Raw genomic sequence first — 17,917 nt, forward strand, 5'->3', positions numbered from 1 at the left:
ACTGGTTATTTAAGAAAGAGGTACCTTTAGGATAACACAGAAAGTCCAAGCATATCATAAATAATTTGTATAAATTGTAATAAGGTTTGTAAGAAGAGGATTTATGAGTAAAAAAAGTGATCAAGTTTGCTATAATTAAAGGGAAATTATTTATAATAGTCATTCCAGAGATTGAGACTTGATATTAAAAAAGAATTAATTCACTAAAGAATTGGTTAGAACAACATTTTCTTAAGGTATTGATTCACTCTTAATAAAATTACAAGAGATTTTAATTTTTTAACCCAAAAGTTCAACTTTTATTGTGTCCCACTGTTTTCAGCTTTCTCTTCCCTTTGAGAAGGACTGAGATAACTTTCTCCTTCAACTTTGTCAACAGCTTCTGTAATTTTTTTCCCTCAGGTTCTGCTATTGTGGCCTGACGTTATAAAAAAAAATGTTTTACCTTAAAGGTCTAAATAAAATGTTTTCTTCTAATATAACCCTCTGTGCTCTTGGCTTTAATTGTTCTATGAAACCAAGAATTTTCATTTATCACCCGGAACACACTCTTTCTATATCTAACTAATTCAAGTACGGTTTACATTAGTTTTGATTGCATGTTATTTAAATGTACTCCTCATAGGAAAAAGCAAACACAGATCTTTTTTATTCTTTTTGTTAACTTGTCTAACAGATTTTACATTTATCAAAATAATTCCTGTTATTAAGTTTTTATTTGCTTAGAAAAATTGAGATTTACAAATTTTAAAAATTAAGGTTATTATGTCCATTTTACTTTCTGTGTTGCTTTTAAAGTCCTAATTCTATTAAGTTTTCATGGTTTTTCTTCTTTCCTTCTTTTTTTTTTTTTTTTTTTTTTTTTTTGAGACAGAATCTTGCTCTGTCACCCAGGCTGGAGTGCAGTGCCACAATCTCAACTCACTGCAACCTCTGCCTCCCAAATCCAAGCAATTCTCCTGTCTCAGCTTTCTGAGCAGCTGGGATTACAGGCGCATACCACCACGTCTGGCTAATTTTTGTATATTTATTAATAGAGTCTGGGTTTCACCATGTTGGCCAGGCTGGTCTTGAAGTCCAGACCTCAAGTGATCTGCCCGCCTTGGCCTCCCAAAGTACTTGGATTACAAGGATGAGCCACCGTGCCCAGCCTATTCTGTTAAATTAAAGGGCTTTTACTTCTGGGTCAAAAAAGCACACCAAGTCCTGCTAAATCTTAAACCGTAACACCAGTCAAACCCTCATCTTCAGACCCAGGAAAAGATGATAATCAAAATAAACTGCATTCGTGAGACACAGTGCCAGAAATTAAAACTGCTGAACCCCTCTAATCCCAGGGACTGTCACAGAAGACATGCGTCTGTGAAATTATAAGGGCCAATTTTGAGAGATAAACTTAGCTCAGAGTTTCCATATAAATTACACATTAATATTATAGGTTGATGAGAGACCAGCATCAGGGCCCCTGTGTTAGATAAACAAGGTTCTTATAGCATTAACCCATTTTTTAATTTAAAAAAACATTAAAAGGTTATTTAAACGTTTATGGAAATTATAGCTTATGGTCAAAATGATTAAAATTTAATAGATTTGTTTATAAGATTTGGGAGACAGATTTAATTGGCCTCATGCAGTCTCTCTTAGGGCTCGTTGTTTGGAAAATTAAGTCTCCTCTCTCAAAAAATAAAGATTTTTGCCTTTTTTAAAAAAACTTTGTTATCACTTTGACTAAATGAATGATTTATTTTACAATGACCTATGAGCCTATATTATCATATTAAGTATTTTAAACTTCTGACATTTGACAGACTTTCCAAAATCAAATTGTAAAATTAGTACTTGGACTTCATATATTTATTAATAATAGGTCTCCGGAAGTCCAAAAGAGACATATTTGACTTATTTGGTATGGTAAAGTCATACAGGAAGCACTGTCAAATAAACAATGACATTTAACCTTCTTTGGATTATATTATATTTACTTGAATGTGTTGTTATTATGTGTTCCAAAAATATATGCAATTCCTGTAATTCTAATATGTCTTAGTAGATGTTGTCAGTAGTAATTATGATTATTATGTAAAATTGCTGTATGCCACAGAAGAAACCAAATTTACTTGTCAATGGTGTCTTTAACCATGGCTGTTCTAAGATTTTTGTCATTCACAATAGTTGTTTTACTTTAATCCTTTCATAGGACAGTTTGTAATCTGCTATAGAACTCTGAGGAGTACTCCTAAAAAATAAGTTTTTGATAAATTTAGATATACCATCATTGGAATAGATAGGAAAATTTCCAGGCCTTTCATGGAGAGCTCATATATTAATAAGTCTTGCTGACCCAATATTGAGCAGAACATGGAGTTAATTGCATGAACCAAACTAATAGAAGACTGAAATAATCTTGTATAAGATTTTGTTTAAAACATTTGCTGATTGGTTTTATTTTTCAGAGTCAAGAAAACTTTCCTTTTAAGCTATTTACAGCTTTATCAATTTAATAAAGTGAATTTAGTAAATTCAGTAAAATTTGTTCTTATGAGCAAAATTTAAAATATAATTCCTTTCTCTCAACCTAATTTCTCCAAAATTTGAAAACTATTTTGAGAGTATTCTCAATTTATGGCAATATAATTATTTGCATAAGTTTAATAAGAATATATTTTCTTTTATCACAGGATGTAATTCGAGGCACTCGTTATTTTACCAAGTCTTTGACTGGAATGACATTTTCTGATTGCCTTGAGAAAAGGAGGCTGACCTACAGAGCCAATAGAAGCCCCTTGGAAAAACTAGCCCCATATCTTATCCTTTACAGGGTCATGACCTGTGGTAAGTAAAGAATGTCACTTTTCGACTGGTCCAGGAACTCCAAGTTTTCTTAAGACCTCAGAAAGAGAAGAATTCACCCAGTTCACATATGTATCTGCAGGCACAGATAAATCCTTGGCTAGGCTTCAGGCATTTACAAACGTCCAATCTTACATTCGTTGTGCAAAAAGATCCAGCAAAGCCAATTCACAAAAAGAGAGAGAGCTCCTATATGGTCAATGATTATTCTTGTTGCACTTTATACAAATAATTAAACCAAGTGTAAAAGTACTAAAATTTATTTTACCAATAAATTGGTCCTACTATGATTTTCTGTTTAATAAAACTGGGGAATTGAAGAGAGAAAAAATATGCTTCTATAAATTATAGTACCTGTTGTTTGATTCTAGTCTTGCCTAAGGTTTATCAGTTTTTATTATTTTCTACAATTTGAAATAAATTCTAAAATTTTTCCTGACTACAAGTCTCCAAATAATGTCTTCAATTTTTTCTTTCTTTTCTCCTTTCCTTTCATTTTCCTTTCCCCCGCATTGTCCAATTTAAAATTACTAAATATTAAGCTGTGATTTTCTTAAGCCATGGGGATGCAAACTAGACAACTTAAACTTCAGAAGAAAATAACAGAAACCGACTTATACACACAAACCATTTTCATACGTGCCTACTGACAACACACTTCAGAGTGATATGGCCTGTATCAGTTTTCCAGGATTGTTCCTTTTACTGCGTGTTTGTCTCTCTTCCTCCTCCTATTTTTTTCTTTGCAGGACATAAGATTTCACAACCTGCTAAAAATGAGCATTCCTAATAATGTGGGATCTATTGTTCTAGGAATAAACCATCACAGCCATGCGAGATCAGACAAAACTCAAGACCAAGGAGTAACTTTCTTCTAAAATGCTTTCTCCAAAAGATTTTAAAAGGAAAAAGGCAGGGGTATGAAAGGAAAATAAAAACTTGAGACCCCAATTCACTATGACATAAACAAAATTAAGCTAAAAGCTGAGTTCTGCAAAAAGATGCCTTTCCTTAAGCAGATAGCTACAGATAAAAGGCTAAATATTTCCACAGGTAGCTAGTCTATGTTCACCTTATATTGTGTAAAGTGCCGATTTACCGAGCACAAGACAAGTAAATAATTGACCATTCCCTTACCTGCTAGTTTTTCTCTTGCAACATGTGGATTCAGTAACATAACCATACATTGCCACTGTCAGGCCTCTGAGCCCAAGCCAAGTCATCCCATCCCCTGTGACTTGCACGTATAAGCCCAGATGGCCTGAAGTAACTGAAGAATCACAAAAGAAGTGAAAAGGCCCTGCCCCGCCTTAACTGATGACATTCCACCATTGTGATTTGTTCCTGCCCCACCTTAACTGAGTGATTAACCCTTTGAATTTCCTTCTCCTGGCTCAGAAGCTCCCCCACTGAGCACCTTGTGACCCCCGCCCCTGCCCACCAGAGAACAACCCCCTTTGACTGTAATTTTCCTTTACCTTCCCAAATCCTATAAAACGGCCCCACCCCTATCTCCCTTCACTTACTCTCTTTCCGGACTCAGCCCAACTGCACCCAGGTGAAATAAACAGCTTTATTGCTCACACAAAGCCTGTTTGGTGGTCTCTTCACCCGGACGCACATGAAATTTGGTGCCGTGACTCGGATCGGGGGACCTCCCTTGGGAGATCAATCCCCCGTGCTTTTCTGGGGGAGGGGCAACTACCCCAATCCCTTCTCTCCATGTCTCTACCCCTTCTCTGCTTTTCTGGGTGAGGGGCAAGTACCACCCCTCAACCCCTTCTCCTTCACCCTTAGCGGCAAGTCCCGCTTTTCTAGGGGTCAAGAACCCCCAATCCCTTATTTCCATGCCCCAACCCTTTCTCTGCTTTGCTGGAGGGCAAGAAACCCCCACCACTTCCCCGTGTCTCTACTCTTTTCTCTGGGCTTGCCTCCTTCACTATGGGCAAGCTTCCACCTTCCATTCCTCCTTCTTCTCCCTTAGCCTGTATTCTTAAGAACTTAAAACCTCTTCAACTCTCACCTGACCTAAAATCTAAGTGTCTTTTTTCTTCTGCAATGCCACTTGACCCCAATACAAACTCGATGGTAGTTCCAAATAGCCAGAAAAATGGCACTTTCAATTTTTCCATCCTACAAGACCTAAATAATTCTTGTCATAAAATGGGCAAATGGTCTGAGGTGCCTGATGTCCAGGCATTCTTTTACACATCAGTCCCTTCCTAGTCTCTGCCCAATGCAATTCATCCCAAATCTTCCTTCTTTCCCTCCCGCCTGTCCCTTCAGTCCCAGCCCCAAGCATCGCTGAGTCTTTCTAATCTTCCTTTTCTACAGACCCATCTGACCTCTCCCCTCCTCGCCAGGCCGAGCTAGGTCCCAATTCTTCCTCAGCCTCTGCTCCTCCACCCTATAAACTTTTTATCGCCTCCCCTCCTCACACCTGGTCTGGCTTACAGCTTTGTTCCGTGACTACCCCTCCCCCACCTGCCCAGCAATTTACTCTTAAAAAGGTGGCTGGAGCCAAAGGCATAGTCAAGGTTAATGCTCCTTTTTCTTTATCCCAAATCAGAAGCGTTTAGGCTCTTTTTCATCAAATATAAAAACCCAGCCCAGTTCATGGCTCATTCAGCAGCAACCCTGAGACGCTTTACAGCCCTAGACCCTAAAAGGTCAAAAGGCCATCTTATTTTCAATATACATTTTATTACCCAATCTGCTCCCGACATTAAATAAAACTCCAAAAATTGGAATCTGGCCCTCAAACCCCATAACAGGACTTAATTAACCTCACTTTCAAGGTGTACAATAATAAAACAAAGTTGCAATTCCTTGCCTCCACTGTGAGACAAACCCCAGCCACATCTCCAGCACACAAGAACTTCCAAACGCCTGAACCGCAGTGGCCAGGCATTCCTCCAGAACCTCCTCCCCCAGGAGCTTGCTACAAGTGCCAGAAATCTGACCACCAGGCCAAGGAATGCCCGCAGCCCAGGATTCCTCCTAAGCCGTGTCCCATCTGTGTGAGACCCCACTGGAAATCAGACTGTTCAACTCACCTGGCAGCCACTCCCAGAGCCCCTGGAACTCTGGCCCAAGGCTCTCTGACTGACTCCTTCTTGGCTTAGCGGCTGAAGACTGATGCTGCCTGATCGCCTCGGAAGCCCCATAGACCATCACAGACGCCGAGCTTTAGGTAACTCTCACAGTGGAGGGTAAGTCCGTCCCCTTCTTAATCAATACAGAGGCTACCCACTCCACATTACCTTCTTTTCAAGGGCCTGTTTCCCTTGCCTCCATAACTGTTGTGGGTATTGACAGCCAGGCTTCTAAACCTCTTAAAACTCCCCAACTCTGGTGCCAACTTAGACAATACTCTTTTACGCACTCTTTTTTAGTTATCCCCACCTGCCCAGTTCCCTTATTAGGCTGAGATATTTTAACCAAATTATCTGCTTCCCTGACTATTCCTGGACTACAGCCGCATCTCACTGCCACCCTTCTTCCCAATCCAAAGCCTCCTTTGCATCCTCCTCTTGTATTCCCCCACCTTAACCCACAAGTATAAGATACCTCTACTCCCTCCTTGGTGACCGATCATGCACCCCTTACCATCTCATTAAAACCTAATCACCCTTACCCCACTCAATGCCAATATCCCATCACAGCATGCTTTGAAAGGATTAAAGCCTGTTATCACTCGCCTGCTACAGCATGGCCTTTTAAAGCCTATAAACTCTCCTTACAATTCCCCCATTTTACCTGTCCTAAAACCAGACAAGCCTTACAAGTTAGTTCAGGATCTATGCCTTATCAACCAAATTGTTTTGCCTATCCACCTCATGGTACCAAACCCATATACTCTCCTATCCTCAATACCTCCCTCCACAATCCATTATTCTGTTCTGGATCTCAAACATGCTTTCTTTACTATTCTTTTGCACCAGTCATCCAAGCCTCTCTTCGCTTTCACTTGGACTGACCCTGACACCCATCAGGCTCAGCAAATTACCTGGGCTGTACTGCCGCAAGGCTTCCCAGACAGACTCCATTACTTCAGTCAAGCCCAAATTTCATCCTCATCTGTTACCTATCTCGGCATAATTCTCGTAAAAACACACATGCTCTCCCTGATGATCATGTCCGATTAATCTCCCAAACCTCAATCCTTTATAAAACAACAACTCCTTTCCTTCCTAGGCATGGTTAGTGTGGTCAGAATTCTTACACAAGAGCCAGGACTGCACCCTGTAGCCTTTCTGTCCAAACAACTTGACCTTACTGTTTTAGCCTAGCCCTCATGTCTGCGTGCAGCAGCTGCCACTGCTTTAGTACTTTTAGAGGCCCTCAAAATCACAAACTATGCTCAACTCACTCTCTACATTTCTCATAACTTCCAAAATCTATTTTCTTCCTCATACCTGACGCATATACTTTCTGCTCCCTGGCTCCTTCAGCTGTACTCACTCTTTGTTAAGTCCCACAATTACCATTGTTCCTGGCCCGGACTTCAATCCAGCCTCCCACATTATTCCAGATACCACACCTGACCCTCATGACTGCATCTCTCTGATCCACCTGATGTTCATCCCATTTCCCCACATTTCCTTCTTCCCTGTTTCTCACCCTGATCACGCTTGATTTATTGATGGCAGTTCCACCAGGCCTAATCACCACACACCAGCAAAGGCAGGCTATGCTATAGTACAAGCCACTAGCCCGCCTCTTAGAACCTTTCATTTCCTTTCCATTGTAGAAATCTATCCTCAAGGAAATAACTTCTTAGTGTTCCATCTGCTATTCTATCTGCTATTCTACTACTCCTCAAGGATTATTCAGGCCCCTTCCCTTCCCTACACAACAAGCTCGAGGATTTGCCCCCGCCCAGGACTGGCAAATTAGCTTTACTCAACATACCCCGAGTCCCAAAAACTAAAATACCTCTTTGTCTAAGTAGACACTTTCACTAGATAGGTAAAGGCCTTTCCTTTAGGGTCTGAGAAGGCCACTGCAGTCATTTCTTCCCTTCTGTCGACATAATTCCTCAGTTTAGCCTTCCCACCTCTATACAGTCTGATAAAAGACCAGCCCTTATTAGTCAAATCAGCCAAGCATTTTTTTAGGCTCTTAGTATTCAGTGACGGACTAATAGTCTATTAAAAACACACCTCACCAAGCTCAGCCACCACCTTAAAAAGGACTGGACAATACTTTTACCACTTTCCCTTCTCAGAAGTCAGACCTGTCCTCAGAATGCTACAAGGTACAGCCCATTTAAGCTCCTGTATAGACGCTCCTTTTTATTAGGCCCCAGTCTCATTCCAGACACCAGACCAACTTAGACTGTGCCCCCAAAAAAACTTGTCATCCCTACTATCTTCTGTCCAGTCACTCCTATTCACCATTCTCAACTACTCATACATGCCCTGCTCTTGTTTACACTGCTGGTTTACACAGTTTCTCCAAGCCATCACAGCTGATATCTCCTGGTGCTATCCCCAGACTGCCACTCTAGAAGAGTGACTACAGAGTGGCCAGGCACGGTGGCTCAAGCCTGTAATCCCAGCACTTTCAGAGGCCGAGGCAGGCGGATCACGAGGTCAGGAGATCGAGACCATCCTGGCTAACATGGTGAAACCCCATCTCTACTACAAATAAAAAAAAAAAATTAGCTGGGCGTGGTGGTGGGTGCCTGTAGTCCCAGCTACTCAGGAGGCTGAGGCAGGATAATGGCATGAACCCAGCAGGTAGAGCTTGCAGTGAGCCAAGATCATGCCACTGCACTCCAGCCTGGGTGACAGAGCGAGACTCCATCTCAAAAAAAATTATACTATAGAGTTATAGTAACCAAAACAGCATGGTACTAGCATATAAACAGACACATAGACCAATGAATCAGAATAGAGAACCCAGAAACAAATCCACACACCTACAGTGAGCTCATTCTTGACAAAGGTGCCAGGAACATTCAATGGGGAAAAGACAGTCACTCCAATAAATGGTGCTAGGATGAAACTAGACCCCTATTTCTAGCCATATACAAAAACGAATCAAAATGAACTAAAGACTTAAATCTAAAGACCTCAACCCATAAAACTACCTCAATAAAATATTGGGGAAACTCTCCAGGACGTTCATCTGGGCAAAAATTTCTTGAGCAAATTCCTTACCCCAGAAACACAGGCAACCAAAGAAAAATTGACAAACAGGATCACATCTAGTTAAAATGTTTCTGCATAGAAAAGGATACAACCAACAAAGTGAAGAGACAACCCACAGAGTAGGAGAAAATATTTGTAAACTACCCATCTGTCAAGGAATTAATCACCAGAATGTCTAAGTAGATCAAACAATTCTATAGGACCAAATCCAATAATCCGATCAAAAGGTAGGCAAAATATTTGAATATACATTTCTCAAAAGAAGACATACAAATAGCACACAGGCATAGGAAGAAGTGCTCAACATCACTGATCATCAGAGAAATGCAAATCAATACTACAATGAGATGCTATCTCACCCCCAGTTAAAATGGCTTATATCCCAAAGACAGGCAATAACAAATGCTGGTGAGGTTGTGGAGTAAAAGGAATTCCTTGTACACTGTTGGTGGCAATAAAAATTACTAGGACCACTATGAAGAACAGTCTGGAGGTTCCTCAAGGAACTAAAAATTGAGCTACCATGTGATCCAGCAATCCCACTGCTGGGTATATACCCAAAAGAAAGCGAATTCGTATATCTAAGATTATCTGTACTTCCATGTTTGTTGCAGCACTGTTTACAATAGCTAAGATTTGGAAGCAATGTAAGTGTGCATCAGCAGATGAATGCGTAAAAAAAAGTGGGACATATACACAATGGAGTACTATTCAGCTATAGAAAGAATGAAATCTAGTCATTTGCAACAAAATGAACTGGAGATCATTATGTTAACTGAAATAAGCCAGGCACAGAAAGACAAACATTGCATGTTCTCACTTATTTGTGGGATCTAAACATCAAAACAATTGAATTCATGGACACAGTGAGTAGAAGGATGGTTACCAGAGGCTGGAAAGGGTCATGGGGGTGTGGGGGTAGGACGATGGGGATGATTTATGGGTACAAAAATTAGTTAAAAAGAATGAATAAGACCTACTCTTTGATAGCACACAGGGTGACTATAGTCAGTTACTTAACTGTACCTTTTAAAATAAAGTATAATTGGATGGTGTGCAATTCAATGAAAAAATGCTTGAGGAAATGGATGCCGCATTGTTCATTATTTGCTTATTTCACATTGCATGCCTGTACCAAATCATCTCATGTACCCCATAAACATACATACCTACTACATACCCACAAAAATTAAAAATTAAAAAGTTAAAAATAAATAAACCTTTATTCATAAAATAATTCTAGCAAAGCAATAACTTCAATCAGATTAAAAACTGATTTAAATCAATATAGGGATTATTTTGTTAATACTTTAATGTATGCTTCAATAGAAAAATTATAATATGAGATATAATGTTCTTTTTGACAATTAGTGGCCTTTCTATACATAAAAATTTTCCATTAACTTATTTTAGTTTGAAAATATAAAACCCATTCTACCTTGAATCCATTGCAGCGTCTTGTTTTCTTTTTCTCTGAAGATTCTGACTCTGCTGTTTTATTCAAATGTTGATGTTGGTCCATTATTAAACTACAGATACCACGTGAATATTTTTAATTGTTGCTGATGCTTGGTTTGAAATGCTCACCTGTTAAAAAAGAAAAAGTATAATTTATTTTACTTTAACAATATACAATTTAAAAATAGGAAAAGCCACAAGCTCAATATCAATCAATCAATCATTCTCTAATATTCATTCAGGGCCTGCTATATCCTGACCACAGGACTAGGTCAATGCTGGACACAGAGGAGGAAAGACAGACACAAACTCCTAGCCTAAAGAGATTATAATTTACTTAGAAAAATAATTTTCATAGAGAGAAATTTGAAACAAGTAAATAATATAAAACCACACACTAGATTGTATGAACAACAATTTTAAATTATAGAAATTAAAATTTTTATATTTTCTACATATCCAGATTACAAGATTTATGAAAGGAAATTTATGTTTACGTTATCCTTATAAGTTTATAAAGTGCCAAATGATGACTTGCACACAGTGGATACTCAAAATGGGTTGAAAAATAATGTAAATAATAATGATTAGGATAGCCTCAGTCAGTTTCATAGAGGAGATGCCTATGGAACAAGGCTCAAAAAGCAGATAAAGTTTGGATTTGTTTAAAAGAGCAAAATATATTCCAAGTATCTCTCAGAGAGACTCTGGCCATGCTTGACTTTACCATCATCATGATCTTACTGTATTTAGGGTTTATCCATTTATTTTTCAAGAGAAAATACCTGCATGTAGTTAAAAATGCAAAAAAAAAAAAAAAAAAGAAAAAAAAAAAGAAAAGGCAAAGATTCTGCTTATAACCTTTGTCCCCTTATCCAGAAATCTGGTATGCATTTTTTTTTTTTTTTTTTTTTTGAGACGGAGTCTTGCTCTGTCTCCCAGGCTGGAGTGCAGTAGCGTGATCTTGGCTCACTGTAAGCTCTGCCTCCCAGGTTCACGCCATTCTCCTGCCTCAGCCTCCCGAGTAGCTGGGACCACAGGCGCAGATGTGTGCCACAACGCCCGGCTAATTTTTTTGTATTTTTAGTAGAGACGGGGTTTCACCACGTTACCCAGCATGGTCTCGATCTCCTGACCTCCTGATCCGCCTGCCTCGGCCTCCCAAAGTGCTGGGATTACAGGCGTGAACCACCGCGCCCAGCCTTAATATGCATTTTTAATTAAATACATAATATTTTCTCTTTTAATATAAATGTAAGCATACCAGTATTACTGCACTGTACCTTTTTATCTTCTGTATATACTTTATATTAATAAAAGTCCTCCTCATTTTGCTTATGGTAGCAGGGTATTCTGTTGTTCATAATATATGTAACTAGTTCTATATCGTTAACTATTTAGCTTATATCTAATTATTTCATATTAGAAAATGTTCTTAATATGTTATATGTCATTTTCTGTGTGGTCATATCTGTAGGATAAATTCCTACAAGTGAAGTTTTGAAGTCAAAGTATATGAGAAATCATAAGTTTGAGAGTTATTAAGCCCCTATTTTGAAGACCAGTAAAATGAGTCAACTTTTTATGTCAGTTGACTCTTTTATATAGAACAGTGGAATATTTATAAGGTTTAGAGATGTATTCTTGTTCATACATATATGCATAACACATATTTATGTATATAAAGTATATAAGCAGATACATAACATAGATATAGGTATACGTTATGTATATAGCATATATATGTAGATACATGCTATGTAGATACATGCTATGTAGCTGCTTATATAGATACCTTAGATATGTAAATATCTAAGTATGTAAATATCAATGTTATCTATATAAGCATCCGATTTGTAATAGGATACTGATTATATAATATGTATGATATAGGTTATATGTACAATTGATTCTCACTTTTTGCAATAATTATGTTCCATAAAGTTGCTGGGAACACTGAATTTGCAAATATTAATCCATCATTCCTAGAAGAGATACAGCGTTAGGTGACTGTGTGGCTTTGGTCACAATATTTTCATCAATGGATCAATACATAACTTAATACATAATGTTTTATGTATGTTTTTGTTTAAAGACACCTTAGTATATACTGTTGATTCATTAACATTGAATTAGTGGCCAATAGCACTGTAGTTCATGCCTGAAGGAAACTTACATAGCATATGTACCTCTTCTGTCAGGCACTCTTGGAGGTGGGAACAACGGGACAACACTTCAGGGCTATGCTTGAAGTCCATTTAAAACAGTAAACTCTGCATCGCAAAGCACAACTATGGAAACAATGTGGCGATAAATGCACTGTGAAGTTTATAGTATGGGAGCTGAGACAGGAAGGCAGAGCTTCACTTTGTTCCACTTCAACTGGAAACAGAGCAACTCAAATTTTTCGCCACTCTGCTCGTACATGCCAATGATCACAAAAGCCCAGCAGTATTAATTTTGGTGTCACAAACAAATTTTAGTGTTTAGACAAATTTTCTAATATAGAATCTGTGAATAATGAAGATCTACTGCATATTTCATGCATTAATTTACTCAACAAGGATTTGATTCTCTATATTATAAATGCATAAAAACCATAAATATATATCATGCATATTTAGTGGATAATGCATGAATATGGAAAAATCAACATCTGAAGATATTATCACTTATGTATATGCGAGTGTATATAAATACACTCATGAATGGAGAAACCCATACCTATGTATCTCTAAGAGAAGTTCAATTATTCCACTTTTTGTATGTGTTTTGTAGGTGAAGTGAGGAAAAAAATCAATAATTTGGTGGTCTCAAGGTAATAAGCAGTCCCTTAATAAATTGACACCACTTTTTCCACGAATATCTCTTTCTGTTTCTTCATAATTTAAAAGTTGGAAAATATTTATTTTTTACCAATTAATTCTATAATTGCAAATCTTTTTGAATGACTTGCAAGGTAGACAGTCTTCCTTCAGCTTTAGAGTTTTCTTTTTCTTCATACTAAACAAATATTCTTGAAGGCTTGAAGACTATTATCTCACCACTCAAGCCTTGTTTCTTTCAATTGATTAATTTCTACTTGTCCTGTCTTCCAGCTTGCTTTCTTTCCTATGCATATCATGTCCATTCTTGGAATCATTCAAAGATCCCTCTTACAACAAAAATAAAACTTACACTTCCTATTTGAGGGTCTTCACAGTCTAAATCAATCCATGTTTTTAGTCCCATTTCCCAATACAACCATAAGCACTTGCAGACGTACGGAACCACTGTCCCAAGAGAAAAGCTCTCTACCTTCATGTATATGTCTTCCATTCCTGGAATGTCCTTCCCTATCTCTTGGCTGTAATGCAGCTCCAAATCACACCACTTTAATGTTTCCCTATTTACCTCTAGTTGAAATAAACTCTCTCATCCTTCTGTACCACTGGAGAACATACCCGAATAATCATTACTTTTTTCTGTTATTTCCCCTACTTTCCAAGACAACTATTCCACACCTCTTTTATGTTCAGATAAAATACCCATCCAGAAAAATAAGAAATGTGGGCACTTGGTTCCTCATCTCTCAGAAAGGTTAAATTGTATCAAGTAGGCCGGGCGCGGTGACTCATGCCTGTAATCCCAGCACTTTGGGAGGCCAAGGCGGGCAGATCACCTGAGGTTGGGAGATCGAGACCAGCCTGACCAACACGGAGAAACCCCATTTCTGCCAAAAATACAAAATTAGCTGGGTGTGGTGGCGCATGCCTGTAATCTCAGCTACTCTGGAAGCTCAGGCAGGAGAATCACTTGAACCCAGGAGGCTGAGGTTGTGGTGAGCTGAAATCGCGCCATTGCACTCCAGCCTGGGCAACAAGAGCGAAACTCCTTCTCAAAAAAAAAAAAAAAAAAAATGTATCAAGTAAGTACAAAGTACCTAGAAAACTTGAGTATCAATTTAGCCTTGAATAAATACCACACTTTTTACTTCATTGTGGCATTTTAAGCCTTATTTAGAAGCGTTTAATATATTTTGCTCTGAACATATTATTTCTGAGTTCCAAATTATTGACATAAATAAATTTTGAGGACACAATATGTTTATAGACAGAGCCACAGGCATCTGTATGCAGCATTGCAACTCTTCCCTGAACAGAACAGGTCAGTTCTTCACAGTTTGATTGGGCTGAAGTAGAGGGCAGAATCTTACCAGCCTCTGCTTATTTCTGTTAAGCTTTTCATATTTAAGGGGTTATAGAAAACCAGTGCAGGCCAAGTGACCCAGTTTCTAGCATGTACCTATGGAACTGAGGAGGATAAAAGGGAAAACAGCATTTCCTAACTTCTTAGATTGTTGAGAGGAGAGACTTTCTGCATCCCCACCTTACTTTCACAATAAAAATAATTGTCTTATCAGGGAAGCCACCTTCCTGAATGGGTGAAGGGGACCATTATTTATTGAGCTGTTAATTCTTTCCAAGAGCTGTGCCTAGAAGACTTTTTTCTCTTATTTGAATGGAGATAAAAAAGTTATCTAGAAAATCTGTTTCCCCTCACCCTAAAACAAACTTGAGTTGAATGGAGGAAAGTGAGGTGATTAAGTGACTTTGAAACATATTTTCCACCCCTCCACCCACCCACTCCTACTTATCCAGTTAAAGTGAAATCAAAGAAATAGGGAGCCTGGTATAGTAATTCAAAACAGTTTATACAAATAATTATCTTATAGTATATTTTAAGAGAGTAACTAGAAGTCCATCCTTTCAGACTTCATGTTTCATTTGTTTAGAAAGCAATAGAAATAGGACTCCAAACTTTATTTTTCACTTTATAAAGGTATGATTTACTCTTATTTTTGAGTATATAAATCTGAGGCTCTTCTATTTCTAGAAGGGATATTTACAAAGCTTTAAGGGCTCAGAACACAAGTGTGGAGAAGACACAGAGCATTAAATCTGTAATATTTATCATAAGTACCAAAAACATTTTCACTGAAATTTGTTAAAATTTCTTACATAAAAGAAATGTTTTAATTAGACAACCTCGACGGTTCTTACCTGGACTTTGAATGCTACAGCAACTGCAACAAGTCCATCCTTTTTCTGATGTTAAAGTCTCACTTTAAATGGTTAGTTGGCTTTTTATTTGTTTGTTTTTATGAGTCCAATGATGATTAACCATCTTATTAGGTCATTGTCCTAGGCAAACAGAAAAAACATACCTAGCTAATTCTAGGAGTTCACCCCAGAAGCCTATCTTTTAAACATTTTATTAATAATTTCTCAGAATGTACACATTATGTTAACATTAGAAAATAAATTATTTCTGGGAATGATTTATTTCTTATTCAATTAAGTTGGTTGCATAAGATTTTCTTCTTTAGAAATACAAATACAACACATTATCCAAAGTGTTTAAAACTATTCCAAATAGAAAATATGTCAAGGCGATTTTTTAAAATGTCCCTACATGTTACATTAGCATTCAAAAAATAAAACATACCTTCTTTGCTTGTTACATGTATATGGATCTAATATGATGTACATGGACACTGGATATCTCACATGGAATACTAAATTGCCAATTAATTACAAGACTAGTCTTCTAAATGACAAAAATCAAGACTAGTCTGTATGATATATTCCTTACATCAATGTGTAAAGGAATAATGATCTCCTTCTATTGACTTGCTTTTTAGAGAATGGAAGACCTTCCATTCTCTAAAATGTGGGAAGAGAAAGTTCCATCTAAGAAGTGGAAGAGGAGTCAAGGCCCCTGGTCTGCCCGTGCCTGCCAGTGCTCTTGATAACACAATATGGAAAGTGCCCTTTAACAATGATTGGCAGTCAGTTAATTACTTTAGAATTTCATTCTAACCTTAGAAAATCTTCCCTCTCCTTTTCCAATAACAGATATAAAATAGAGGAACCTCATTTGTGTTGAGGACAGGAACCCGACATTTCTATCTGTGTCAATAGTCTCTGGCTCAGTGACTACCATATATGGGTGCTCAGTAAATCCGTAGGAGCCCAATACAGGACATGTTCAATCTTTATGCTAGAGGTGTCTTGGGCACAGAGGGCCAGGGTGACCTTTCCAAGATCAAACCCATGCCTCTTGGCTCAAACCCTAATCCATCTCTAGAACCTGGGGATGTATATTATATAATGTTCTATAAACTTTATATAATTTGTCCTCATGATACTTGCTTGGGTAAGTATGAGAATTATTTCCATTCACATGAAAAAAAGGTGGTCTTGGAGAAATGCTAAATGACTTGCCCAAGTTCACATAGCTAGTAAGTGGCAGAGCTAAACTTTAGACCCAGGTTTCTTTCTCCCCAGCCCCTCTGCATTTTCTCCAGCATGGTCTACCAACAAGTCAACACTGTTTACTTGGAGATTTTCAAACTGGCTGCAACGTGACTTGTTGAGGCCACACACATATAAAAGAGGGAGGGAGCTGTATTCTTTACTCTGTGCCAGAGTTTGCTCAGATACGAAAATAAAGCTACTGAAAACTGTAGAACAGAAGCTGTTGACACTTTTACCTCAAAGACTGGTAATAGGTCTTCAATAATCCAGACACATGTTGCAGTCCAGTTTATCTACAGCCAAGAGTGTATTTACAGGATAGCAATTAGCTGTGGTCTCTCCAGTCAAGGAACAGGATTAACCTAATTAGCCACTAATGTCACCAAATGCATGACCTGAAAAGGCAGGCAGGGGCTGCCCAAGCTGGAATAGCCAGCCACCAACAGTAGTTTAGAGTACCTCATACAGAGGAGGAGACTTATTTCAGTAGCATTTCAATTAAACACATCACTAAATCATACAGACACATGCAAATATAAAAATGCAAATTTGAAATACAACACTTTCTTGTAGGTGATTTTGGGACTGAAACAGGGGACTGAAACTTCACACAACCACTGTTTTGTCCCCGGTGGATTCCTAGGGAGTATCTCAGTGCCTTGCACTCAATACTGTTTACTGAGTAAAGGAATCAGTGAGTACAAACATGATCTTATGAAAGCAAAATCACTTATAAAGCTACATACATCTCTAATTCTCATTTGGTTTTAACTTCCCCATTGCAATTAAAAGTCTACCTTCATTTCCACGCATATCAACCAATATCCCCCAAAAAGAAAGTTGCATGAAAAAAGTTGCATGAAAAAAACAGAAAAGTCGCATGAAAAAAACAGAATTTCCACCGTGTCCCAGATTTTCCAAATAATCCTGCCATTCGGAAGCCTGTTCATAGCCCCAAAGTACTGAAAGGCCTTGCAAAATGCTCATAGGTGGAACAGCAGGAAGCATCTAGAGCCATCTCAGAGGGAGCCTTCTGCTTCCAGAAATAAATTCACACATTCACAGGTGCTTCCTGTTTTTTCAAACACCTTGCCCACCTTCTGCACACCAAGCGTGGATTCTGCAAAATGTGAGCCCAACAGGAAGCTGCCT

At 38.1% G+C, this 17,917-nt stretch overlaps 1 protein-coding gene across 2 annotated transcripts in view; it reads right to left on the reverse strand.

The window, feature by feature from the left end:
- Positions 1 to 10,530, reverse strand: part of LOC100976982 (solute carrier organic anion transporter family member 1B3) — a 100,227-nt gene extending 89,697 nt beyond the window's left edge. The window contains exon 1 of one of the 2 annotated variants that reach the window (XM_034936197.3): positions 3,988 to 4,113. Coding sequence is in view for 1 of the 2 variants with exons in the window: in XM_057299489.1 (XP_057155472.1) it covers positions 10,447 to 10,530 (84 nt within the window). In the remaining variant the exon portion in view is untranslated. Of the gene's footprint in view, positions 1 to 3,987; positions 4,114 to 10,446 lie in introns of those variants that run through there. The other variant, XM_057299489.1, reaches the window with a different exon arrangement.
- Between the last annotated feature and the right edge of the window lie 7,387 nt (positions 10,531 to 17,917).

Source organism: Pan paniscus, chromosome 10 (assembly GCF_029289425.2).
Source record: "Pan paniscus chromosome 10, NHGRI_mPanPan1-v2.0_pri, whole genome shotgun sequence".
NCBI lineage: Eukaryota > Metazoa > Chordata > Mammalia > Primates > Hominidae > Pan > Pan paniscus.